The 12,924-nt window shown below is 35.6% G+C and overlaps 1 protein-coding gene across 2 annotated transcripts in view; it reads left to right on the top strand.

Moving 5' to 3' along the window:
* Nucleotides 1-1,295: 1,295 nt before the first annotated feature.
* The window catches only part of LOC100929397 (phosphatidylinositol 3,4,5-trisphosphate 3-phosphatase TPTE2-like), a 74,374-nt gene continuing 62,745 nt past the window's right edge, over nucleotides 1,296-12,924 (top strand). Inside the window, exons 1-3 of one of the 2 annotated variants that reach the window (XM_031961971.1) lie at nucleotides 1,296-2,002; nucleotides 6,051-6,146; nucleotides 12,130-12,177. In XM_031961971.1, coding sequence (XP_031817831.1) covers nucleotides 1,704-2,002; nucleotides 6,051-6,146; nucleotides 12,130-12,177 — 443 coding nt within the window. In that variant the 5' untranslated portion in view covers nucleotides 1,296-1,703. Of the gene's footprint in view, nucleotides 2,003-6,050; nucleotides 6,151-12,129; nucleotides 12,178-12,924 lie in introns of both variants that reach the window. The other variant, XM_031961972.1, reaches the window with a different exon arrangement.

A 12,924-nucleotide genomic window follows, 5' to 3' on the forward strand; every position in this document is an offset into this window, starting at 1 on the left:
AACATTCTTTGATGTCCTTATGGGTTTCAGTTTTCTAGTTTAAGTTTCATTTCTCCAGTTAAATTTTCAGGATTCTGTGGAAATGGAATCTCCATCCAATTCTCACAATATCTTCCCTGTTGTTTTATCTGCTTCTGCTCAAAGTCTTTGAATTTCTTTCCTCCTAAGATTTTGGTACTTTCTTTTTTTTTTTTTTTGGCCTTCTTTTCTTTTACTGATTACTTTCCGACTTTCTGTTCTTCCATACTGGTTTCTTTGGAAATATAATCTCAAAATATCTCAACTTCCTCCTGGACAATTCGTAATTCACCAATCCAGGTGACTTTTGAGGGGATAGCTTGATTCCAATGGCATTCTGGGCTCTTCAGGTGCAGTTGTACCTCCTACACACACCCATATCCACATCTGCCTCCCAGAATGTTTTACCCTGTTTTTATTATTTCTTAGTTCACTGGTCCAATGATACAGAGCACCACCAATGCTGTTATTGTCACAGGCTGGGCAAAATCTTCTTAGCATTGGAAGGAAGCAGGAGTCGGGTAGATTTGAGTTTTATTACAAACTCAGACATGTGTACTGCTCTGTGAACTTTTTCCTCCACTTCTTGTTAAGAACTCCGTTGCAGCACAGAATGCTTCTCTGATGCTCTCTATCCCAGGCTCAGGAAACTTGTGCAGTTGGGAGTTTAGATCTCCATGGCATTAGAAAGAGGGAAGGGGTGTGAATTTATATTCTGTGGGTTTTGCTTGAGCAGCCTTGTTGAAGGAAACATAATGGAAATAAGGGGAGGAAGTGTTGAATGAAAATCTATTAGTTGTTAATTCAAGAAATTTTCACTCTCTTTTTTGTTATTAGTGTTCTATACTATGGAGACAGTAGAAATTGCTTTATCTCTCGTGTGTAATTTCTGTTTTGGAAAAGTTTGAGAGGTACTGAGAATCAGAGAAAATATCTGGTCCTTCATTTTGCTGGTCATGTAACCTGGAAGCCCATAAATAATGTTTTTTTGAAGCAGACACCAAATGAGATGCTTGAAATAACATTTGTAAATGCACAATTTTTGTGCTCTGGTTTTATTTATTTATTTGTTGGGGGAGCCTTCTATCCTAAATTTTCAGAGAAAAAGAGAGCCTATGAATATTGCTCTGCGAATGTGTGTGTGCATGTGGTGTGTTCTGTTTTGAGTCCAAAGATTGAACTACTCCTCTCTAGCTTGACCTGGCTTCTGGAGTAAGAACCTCCAGCTTGGTGTTGCCATGGTTACTGGGTTCTTTCCCCCCCCCTCCCAGTACTGGCCTCCTCCTAGCATCAGGTTTCTGGTACTCCTTAGTGATAGGGTCTGATCTTACTCCTCTTCTTCTCCCCCAAAGGCTTCTCTTGTGCTATTGCTGGCTCCCTCTTCCCCAACCATTTCCAGGGAATGTTCTGGGGAAAGGTTGATTAAGTGAGATAGTTTTGTTTGTTTTTTTTTTAAAGAGGAAAAAGTGAATGGGAGGTAGCAAGCTCTCTTTACCCCATTAGGCTCAGCTTTTTGGTCCCTGTCCTACTTGATCCTCGGGGACTAAGAAAAAGAAGTAAATTAATTAAGGAAATGTGGGGAAAACTGGACATAACCTTAAACAGGAGAATGAAGGAATAGATTAGAGGATAGTTTGTTACATGAATTTTTAATAAGAAAAAAGAGAAAAAATGAAAAGACCACTATGCCCGGAAAAAAGAAAGTACGGAAAGGAAAGGTCAAGGAAGAGAAGGTGGGGACAGAGAAGGAACGTGAGCAGCAGAAAGATCTTCCTGTATCAGAGAATTATGTAATTGAAGTATCAAAGTCTTCTCCCTCCATCCCCTTGACATCAGATTCACCCTCACCCTCAGACTTAAATGAAGTTGCATCCTTACCTCCACGTGGAACTTTTGACTCCATCAATGGCAAGCAAAAATTCAAAAGGGATTCCTTCTTTCAGAGATCCATGCGGACAATCAATACTGGATCCACTTTTATCAGGTAATGCTTTTGGGGAAGGAAGGAAGGAGGGGAGAAAAGGAAGAATAACTCTGAGGGGCAGCCATATCTGTCTCCATTTCCCCTGAGTTCCTTGAGCTTCCTAAGCCTGAAGGACTTTCTCCCCTTCTTGCCAGCTCTGCAACAAGATGTAGGGATACCCTCTTGACAACTAGCAGTCTTCAATGGCTTTGAGGCAGCCAGCAGTCTCTCCTGGTTAGGGGAGCTGGCAGTTGTCCTTCTTTCTGGTCCTTAACTCGTGTGCACTTCTGGTTTGGGAATGCATGCAGTTTTCTGATTTGGGGAATTAGTTTGGACTCCATAATCTTGACTTGCTTCAGGTTCTTCAGGCTTCCAGCTTCAAAAGAGAAAACGGAAATGGCCAACTCCATTTCAGATTCCTGAAGGAGTAGACTCTAGGAAGACAAGAAAGGAACTAACAGTCTCTATCATAACCCTATCCTCAGCTTGCTACACTAGAGGCTTTGGGGAATTTCCCATTGGGTGAGATAAAGGAAAATCTTTCTTGGTCCAGCTGAGTCATTTCTCTTGCAATGGGAACATTCTTTCACTCTGTATTATCTGTGATATATATATATATATATATACACACACACACACACATATATTTTATTATGACTTTGATGAGGTCAGGACAGCAATTCCTAGTTCAAAACAAACATGTTATAAATTCACAATGGTCATTCTCTTTGCCAAAATTAGATTTCTTTTCTTTTCTTTTTTTTCAAAATTAGGTTTCTAAATAAACCTAATCTCTATAATTTCTTCTAAATGAGAAGAAATTACAGAAAAAATGAAGAGATAAAATAGGCACCAGGAATGGCCAATATGAATAAGAGTTGGGAGAGCAATAGGGTTATCAAGGAATTTGGAAGAATCCATTAAAGGAATATGCCATGAGGCTTGGGTATGCCATTGACTGGCAGGTTAGATGTATAGAGGAGTTTAATAGACTAACCAAAATTAGCTATATAAAAAAGAGAAAGATACTATTAAAGGGAAGACACTATAAGAAGGAGAGAGAACCTTATAGTGGGTTTAGTTGTGAAAAGGATTTAGCAAAGATTTTCATCATGAGTAGATCTTTTGTCAAGGAAATACAGCCTTGGCGGTTTCTCAGAACCAGGGAAGAATTAATTTGATAATTCAGAAGGGTCAAGAAAGAACTAGATGGAATACTCCAAAGGTATGCTAATCAGTATCTCAAAGGTTGTTAGGAATACCCAGAGTTTTTTGTGTTTTTTTTTGGAGGGAGAGGGTAGACAGTGGAGGTTGATAAAGTCTGTGAATTAATTATATCTAATAATAGTTACATAAGCTTCTTCCTAACTGAGAAGAAGAGTAAGTCCACATCAAGTTGGATAAATGGGTTTCTTCACTATTTGCTATGTGTTCAGTCTGCATCTGATATTAGATGGAAAAAGGATCAAACTTTGGATATAGAGCTGGGGATATCCCTTCCCTCCCCTCTAAAAGTGACAAAGTAATCAGAAGTTTGACTGAACCAATCATATCCCCTAGACTAATAATATTTAAAGGAGAAGATAGATATAATTATAGTCCAGGACTCTCTGTGCAGAGTGCAGATTGGCCTCTGGTCCTAACTTCTGGTTTCCCTTCTTGAAAGGAATGAGAGTCTTCTTTGGAGAGGAGGGGGAGAAAATAAATGTCTATTCTGCCTTTCTTTGAGCCATACATTAATGACATTCATATGGCAGGGCCTCCTAGTCACAAATGAGCCTTGTTACATATTTGGAACTCGATATTATTATCTTTCTGGTTTCTTCCTTAAAGAAGTCAGTCAAACATCTCAAGCAGAAGTGAGTGTTCAAATTCAGACAATGTTTAGCCCAATTGCATTTAAAGAAAAAAAATGACTTATAATTTCATTTATATGAGGATTCTTGGTCTGGAAAACTCCCTCCACAAAGTAGGAAGGGAGGCCACCAAATCTGTAATTTACAATTATGGGCAGTTGTCAGGTCCCTATGATTCACCTGCAATGACATTGTTAATATGTTTAAGGGGAAGGATTTGAACTCATGTTTTTCTTACTTCTGCATAGCTTCTCAACCTAATAATAATTCACATTTATATTGTACACTAAAAAGCTTTGCTTGTTAAGAGGGGAGCACTAGTAAGTTTGATAAGTGTTGCTAATGAATCTCTCCTTCCCTCCCTCTCTCACTCCCTTCCCCACTCTTCTTTCTCTGTGACTTTGGATTTGGCCGAGAGTGGGCATCAGAAAGACAGGGAGAAGCAGAGAGAGGGGAAGAGAAGAATAAACTTTTGAATGACTAGGAGACCATAGGCATTTGGGGAAATCTCAACATTTCCCTTTACAATCAATACCTGAATAACCAGAAACTATTAAGAACAGGTTTTTCTTTCTTTTTTTTTTTTTTCATTCAGTTTTATTTTCAGTTCCAGATGCTTTCCCTCTTTCCACTTTCTTCCTCACCCATTGAAAAGGCAAAACCTATATAAATATGAAGTCATAGAGCTTTACTAGTGATATCACTCCCTCTTTGGTTAAACTGAGATTTTATCATTACAAAGGACTGTTACTCTTGTGTATCATGTTAACAATGTATCACATATTTTCAATCCAGGAGTAAAATGCTCTACTTTAGTTTAGAAGAAAATCCCTGGTCCTCTGGGAAAAAAGTAGTCCTGCTCTAGTTTCAAAGTAACTGTTAGCTTACTCGTAGCCAGTTTAATTACTTCTCATAAAATATTTATTATACAAAAGGCAACATGAGTAGTGAGCAAATACATTTATAATAGCATATAGTGAAAGAAAAAAATCAGGAAAGTGATGCAGATTAGTATAAACAAGAAAGAAGACACACAAAAAATGAGCCTTTTGACTTTGTAGAGTTCAGCTCAACTAAATATAGAATAATCTTAGCAAAACAGTACATTCTTTTTTTAAAAATAAAATTTTATTTTATTTTCATGAAGATTTGCCTTCTATCCCTCCCATTTACACTCCGCTTCCCAGAATCTTTGAAAAAAGAAGAAAATCAAAATCTCTGCTACAAACTTTTATAGTCAAGCAAAACAAATTCTTGAGTTGGCAATGTCTTTAAAAAAAAATCTCACTCTGTACTCTGAGTCCATATCTCTAAGAATATGCGTAGCACTCTTTAGCATGAATCCTATGGAATTGTGTTTAGTCATTAGAGTAGTTTATTCTTAGCAAACTTTAGTGATACAGGCACTAGGAATCAAAGGAAATATTGGGATGACAGGGTTTTTTAAATGTGTTTGAGGCTCCAAGACTCACATTAACCAAGTTTTTTCTCTTTTTCTAACCACCCTATCTGCTTCTCCTTCTGTTTTATCCAAGACTACATCAAATCCAAAGTCTCTCTCTATACATAGGGTTGTTCTTCAGCCTGCTCTTACAGCATGGCTATCACATTTCCACGGGTTATATCCACAAAATTTTGTGAAATGATTTGAAGTGCAACTACTCCTAAATCTCTTCTTGTTCTTCACCCATCTAGTATGTTTCTCAATGAAATTTAAGCCCTATTTTGAAGATTACCAGTAGTAATATAATTAGTGTGTAAAAACTAGGCTTAAATAGCTTTTTGTCCTGTGTCTTAGCACTAAACAATATAAGTAATTTTAAGGGCAAATTATACTTGAACTAGGCATATATTTGTTTGGTTAAGCAAATTAAAAACCATCTTTTTTTCATTTATTTTGTGAACTTCTAAAATGTTCATATCTAAAGCATATGCATGACTCTTTCCAACCCTCCCAAAAAGTTATGGATTTAGTGACTTTAATAAGTTTGTAAATATCTGTTTTTAAAATATTGGTTAAAGTTCAGTTAAAGGAAAAAGCACTTATATAGTGTCTACTATATGACAGACATTGTGCTAAACACTTTACAAATATTAAATCACTTAAATTTATTTATTTAAATTATCTGGTGTTCCTCTCTCACACTTTGGAAAATTTCTTTTTGGATGAAGCATAGATAACATGTAATTGTATAATTCTTTTTCTCCTTTAGAAATGAAAAGAAAAAAATTAGTGTCTTCATTTCAGAGGCAACACAGAACACCGTAACGACGGTAAATGAAGTGCTTGGAAATATCAGATCTATTACGTAAGTAAGTAAGCTAAATGATAAAGTTATTGATTTCCAAAAACAAATTCTGTTCCAAATTTGGAACAGAATGCTTAGCTGTGTCTCTCACTTTACATAAAAAGTAGGAATTTGATGTTAGTAAAAGCTTATGTTTCACAATTATCCAGAAAATGTATTTGTATTGAGTCATTTTCTAGAATAAATGAATAATTACTTATCCTTAATTTTGACAAGTTGCTTCATGTTATTTTTTTATTTTATTTGTTAAGTTCTGAACTTAAATGCCCTGAAAAAGGAGCATTTCCATGTATACAGCAGGACAATAAGGATTTGGTGTGTATAGTGCATGTGTGCTCTTTTATCCCTTTCAGATAAAAATTATGTCCTATTCCTCTAGCCCTTCCTCTAGGTTAAACTCCATAATCTGTCATCTTAAAGTACCTTAAATACAACCTTAAGTCCAATTTAAGACTTGTTGTTGGGGAATAGTCCTCAACCAACAGCAAACTTTCTTGTATTATCCAAAAAAAAAAAAAAAAAAATCAAACTCCAAAACAAACAAAAAAACCCCCAACCCATCCATACCCAACCAAAATTACCTCTCAAGATACACATCATTTAGATCATAAAGAATGAAGTTAGGTTACCACGCTTATTTCATTCTGCTGTCCATCATCATGGAGAAGTTCAGAACCTGCTGTTTTTGGTTTTTTGAAAAAACAAAAGATAATCTCTTTTGAGCGTCTTTCTTACGTGTGTCTCTTGACTTATTTGTTTTTGCTTCTCACTGAAATCACAACTATATGATTTTAGGAGATTATCTTAATAGTGCTGAAGAAGCCTCTCAGAGATAACCAAATTTAAGTTAACATTTGAGTTCAGACTGATGACTTCATGTTAAATGTAATTTCTTACTGTTTGTGACTGTTTCTGTAGAGCAACTTGCTACTGTCACATACTTTTTTGATGGGTTTTCTCACATATTATGTCCTTCAAAATCACAAAATAACCCACACTTTTCTAGAAAAAAGCTAAGATTTAGAGAGATTTTCAGAAGTCATCTTTGTGTTTCAAAGGAAATAGTAATAATAATGTTATTATTATTGTTATAACTAGCATTTATATAGTGCTTTAAGTTTTGAAAAATGCTTTACAGATATTACCTTATGTCATCCTCACAACAACCCTGAGGAGTAGGTAATATTATTAAGCCCATTTTATACATGAAGAGACGGAGGAAGACAGAAATTAAGTGACTTGCTGAGGAAACACAACTTGTAAGTGTCTGAGGCAGGATTTGAATTCATCTTTCTGACTCCAGGATCAGCCCCTCTATCCATTGCACCAATTCCAATCCAATATACACTTATTAGCCACCTACAACATACCAAGCTCTGTGCTAAGTACTGGGGATACAATTAATAAAAAGAAAGTCAGTCCCTGGCCTCAAGTAGTTTACAGTCTAAAGGGGGTGATAAACGCAAGGAGACAGGAAAGCAAAGGAAAGGAGGGGACAGAGAATGTATGAGAAATCTCATTCTGTGGGGTTGAAATCAGACAGGGCAGCAGATACAAAGTGAAGTGGTCTGAGAATATAGTTTCTATATTCTTTTTTTTTTTTTTAATCATAGTTCAGTTGTGTGTGTGATCTCATTGGGATTTTCTTGGCAAAGATGATGGAGTGATTTGCATTTTCTTCACTAGTTCCTTTTACAGATGAAGAAACTAAGACTTGTGCAGGATTGTTGCATAACTTGTAAGTCTCTGAGGCCACATTTGAACCCACAAAGATAAATCTCACTGGCTTCAAGGCAGGTGCTCTATCCACTGAGCCACCTACCTGGCTCTTCCTTCTATAAAGAAAGGCATTGGTAGGAATTTAGTACCTTTCCAGCTTTCCAGTTAGAGAATTAGAGGGGTAGAGGAAGGCTGAAGTATCAATCAAGGCCATGAAAGAGGAGGAATATTTTATTACATCTTCTCCAGGACCTTTAATGGTAATTCTCCTTCCCCAATTATTCAGATTTAAACTGCCAGCTAGACATCACAGGTGTGTCTGTCTTATCAACATTTCATATTCAACATATCCAAAAATGAATTCATTATTCAACCCTCTAAATCTGCTTCTTTCCCAGACATCCCTATTTCTGTGGCAAACACCACACTCCTCCCAAACATCCAGACTTATAATGTTGAAGTTACTTCAGTTGTAGGAAAGAAGAGGACAGATATGAGCTATGTTGCAGAGATAGAGTTGATAAGACATGAAAACTACTTAGATACAGGAAATGGAGGAAGGGAGGATATCAAGGACAACTCTTACTTTTACAAATCTAAGTTCATGGAAAGATGGTTTGAGATGCTAAAGAAATATCCATTTGTAATGATGTGAATTGCCCACAATGTCTATTTTGTAGAGAATAAAGACCATTGTTTTGTGATGTAAGATATTTGGAATATTATTGATCAAATAATTACCTTTCTTTGATGACATTGATGATAACTTTTGTTATCAAAGTACAGAAGACAGTTTCATTGAATAGAGTGGATGCCCATCAGTTGAGGAATGACTGAATACACACAGCATATGAATGTAATGGAATATTATTGTTCTATAAGAAATAATGAGCAGGCTGATTTCAGAGAAGCCTAGGAAGATTTACATGAACTGCTGCTAAGTGAAACGAATAGAACCAAGAGAACATTGTACACAGCAACAGCAAGATTATGTGATCAACTGTGATGGACTTGGCTCTTTTCAACAACGAGGTGATTCAAAGCAATTCCAGTAGATGTGATGGAAAGAGCCATCCACATCCAGAGAAATGGATGGAGACTGAATGTGGATCAAAGCATAGTATTTTCACTTTTGTTGTTGTTGTTTGTATGTTTTTCTTTTTCATGGTTTTTTCTTTTGATCTAATTTTTCTTATGTATCATGATGAATATAAAAATATGTTTAGAAGAATTGCACATATTTTAACCTCTATTGGGTTGCTTGCTGTGTAGGGAAGAGAGTGGGGGAGAGGAAGGGAGAAAAATTTAGAACACAAGGTTTTGCAAAGGTGAATGTTGAAAACGTTTGTATGTATTTGGAAAAATACAAAGCTATTATTTAAAAAAAGAAAGTGTTTTATTGGAATAAATATTTAGATATTTAAATTAAATTCTCAGGATTGGTTCACAAACTGATTATTGATAGTGAGTCAAATTTTGCTGAGTCCATTGAAAGGAAAAGAAATTAGGGAATCAGATGAGAAATCTTGTGGTATTACAATATGACTTTAGTGATCTGTTGTTAGTAAGTGACTTTCTCTGTATATGCATTTTCTTGTATGAATTTGGGGGTAATGCTTGCTATGTTGGGGTTTTGGGACCAAAGAACTGATTTGGTGGTAATAATCCTGTTACTACATTCAACACTGTTCTACAGTATTGCTTCATTCTTCCCAATACTTTCTGAGCTATTTCCTATTTTCTTAGGCATATTTATGTCAGACTGAGAAATCCAGACATTAATAGCAGTTAGATGCTTCTTGGGATTCAATGTACTTTTCTGAGTATTAGAAAAGTGTTGCACAATAGTCATAAATTCTTGATCTTGAAAGGGTCTTAAAAGAATTAAACCTAACTCAATCTCTCCTTCTGAAGCCAGATTTTTCCAGAGTAAATATTAGTTATCCCTTTCCACACTGTGACTTCCTCCATCACAATTTTGACATCATATGTCAGCATAAGAATAAGGCAGCTAGGCAATGCAATAGATAGAGCATTGGGCTTGGAATCTTAAAAACTTATTTTCCTAAGTTCAAATCTGATCTCAGCTACTTTCTAGCTATGTGACCCTTGGCAAGTCACTTAACCCTACTTCCCTCAGTTAACTCATCTGTAAAATGAGAAGAAAATGTCAAACCATGCTAGTATTTTTGCCATGAAAACCTCAGGTGGGATCAGGAAGAATCAATCAGACATGACTGAAATGACTGAACAATAACAACGATAACTGATATCTCATTCCCTAATTTTATAATAGTAAAAAATGAGTTTCAAAGTGGGTAAATGATTTGTTTGCATCCATACAACTTGTAAGAGTGAGAGATGGAATTTGAACTCAGGTCTCATGATATCCAAGGATCTGGCTTTGAATCCCATCTCATCTGTTTTTGTTTGACCTCAGCCTCTCTTGGGCCTCTTGTTTCCAATGAGAGAATTTGAATAGAGTGATCTCTGTGATCACTTCCATATTGAACTCAGGAATGTGCTGGAACTGGCTCCAACCATTGCAAAATGATTAAAATTTCAGTGTGAACATTTACACTGCAAAAAATCCCCAAAAAACCCAAAAAACTGGGCTTAATTTATTGCCTCCTTGTTTCTAATGTTAATAATTTTGTCTCTAAATTTTTTTGGGAGGGTGGGGGTTGTTATCCATTTAATGGTACACCCCTGTTTTGCTCTGTATAAAGCAAGAGTATAAATTGGAGGCCTGGTATCTAGAGGATTATAACAACAATAATAGATGCTGATATTAATATAGTGCTTTAAAGTTTGCAGAATGCTTTATATCCATTATCTCAGTTGAATCTTACAGTACCCCCTGCTTATGATCCTATATAGTCCCTCTATTCAGTATGGATGAGATGGTAATTGTAAACAAAGAAAAAAATTATTCATATCTTGCTTCTGTTTAGATGAGTGAATTTAAAAGATATTTATTTAACAAGAAATTGAAATCCAAAGTATAAGAAGAAATATGTTTAGATTTTTCCTTTCTGGTGGGTTATAAAGAATATGTGCAACTGATGCTTTCTCAGTTTCAGTCTACCAAACAGAATTTTGGGGGAGTATAATCACATCAATAGTGTCAGGGGAGAGATTGAAATCCAGATATTCCTGACTTTTTAGTAAGTTTTTCTGCTTCTCAGTTCCCACTTAACTATTTTATCCCCAGTTCTCCTTCTACTGTTATTCCTCATTTTTGTTGCTGATAACACTGTTCTCAGAAATAATGTCATTTAGGGGCAGCTACTTGGTACAATGGATAGAATACACAGCTTGGATTCAGGAGGATCTGAATTCAAATGTGACTCAGACACTTAACACTTCCTAGCTGTATGAACCTGGGCAAGTCACTTAATACCAATTACCTTGTAAAAAAAAAAAAGAAAGAAAGAGAGAAAAATATAAAAGGAAAGGAAAGAATAGAAAAGGAAAGAAAATAAAAGAAAAATAATGCCATCTAGCTCCCACCACAAACTACTAATGATATCTATCAGAAGACTAGTTGTCACTGGTCCATATGGGAAGATTTTCCAAGTATATTTAGAGCTCAAAATGTGCCTCTGAAATTCATAAACCTTCATAGTCTGCCCTATCCCAGGCTTTTAGCTAGAAGTGCTGTAGGAATGTTTAATTCGTATCTTTAAGACACATTGCCTTTGGCCAATGTATCTTTCATTCTTATTAGCTTTTCTTGCTAAATTTAGTTCCTTGAGGTGTAGCAAACCATTCTCTCCCTGAATTCCCTACCCTCATCTTCCCCCTTTCCCAGGATAGTGGAGCCAGACTATTCAAATTATTTAGGGCTGCTTCCAAAACCTCTCAAAAAGGAAGGAAGTTCTGCTTTCCCGTACCTTTCCCTAGAGAGATACTCTTAATTCCAGTTTTCCTTGATAAGATTTTTAAGTGATTTAAGAATTAAATTTGGAAGTTATTCTGACTCCTGCATAGAAAGACCGAACATGTTCTTCTCTGTAATGAAGTTAATACTTCCTATCACATAAAGAAGTGAATTCAACGAGTAGCATTGTCACAAATAAATTTTTTTCATTAAAAAAAAAGTTTATTTCCAGAGAATAGTTTAAACATGATATTTTGGGCTCACTTCCTACTTCATAAGGTTGTTAAGGGGAAAGAATGTTATAAAACTGAAAATGTTTTAGAAATGTGAATTGTTATAAATTAAAAGGTACGTAATTCTACAATTTAACTTCATTGACAGATTACAAAGCAAAACAATTCCCTCACATATATCTGAAGGAAGAAACATGTAAGTTGTTTTATATATATATATATGGGAAAAGTTTCTTAAGAATTCAAAATATATAGAAGGGGATCATTTATATAAATATGTAGTTTACTGTACAAATAGGATAAACTTAGTAAAGAACTCTTATAAGAAGAAACTGGGGCCTTGATCTATGCCCTAATTGTGACTTGAGACTTTGTAATAATGTTGAGCTACATCTAAAAGCTGTAGTTGTTTGATTATCCTAGATAAATATTTCTCTTCTGTCTTTGCCACCTCTCCACATAACTTTTCATTAGTATTTAAGCACTTGATATGGTAAAGAGTGTGTTATTGTTTTTTTCTGAGATACATATTTAGTCTCTGGGTAAATTAGAACTCCCCAGACAATGGTGGTGGGAACTTCTGTTTTAGGGTCTATATAATCTTGTATTTTGCAGTTTGTACTTTGCACTCCTATACTGATGATACCTTGTCTGTTGACAGTTGCCCTTTTTTATGAGATCAGAATAAATTCTTTTTTTTTTTGTTGAGAATCTCTGATTTTAATTTGGGTTGGGGTCATAGCTGTCCCACACAATTTTGGGGACTCAGTCTAGGATATTTCCTGTTTGTGAGAGTCTCTTCCATATTGAATTCTTGAGCAGTTCCCAACTCGACTTGGGAACTCCTGCTCCAATTGGGTAAATTCGCAGAGACAGACACTCACTGAAAACAAAAACAGAAGTGAGTTAGGAAAGATAGAGGATTAATTTGGTTTAGGAGATA

This window comes from Sarcophilus harrisii, chromosome 3 (assembly GCF_902635505.1).
Source record: "Sarcophilus harrisii chromosome 3, mSarHar1.11, whole genome shotgun sequence".
NCBI classification, from domain to species: Eukaryota; Metazoa; Chordata; class Mammalia; order Dasyuromorphia; family Dasyuridae; genus Sarcophilus; species Sarcophilus harrisii.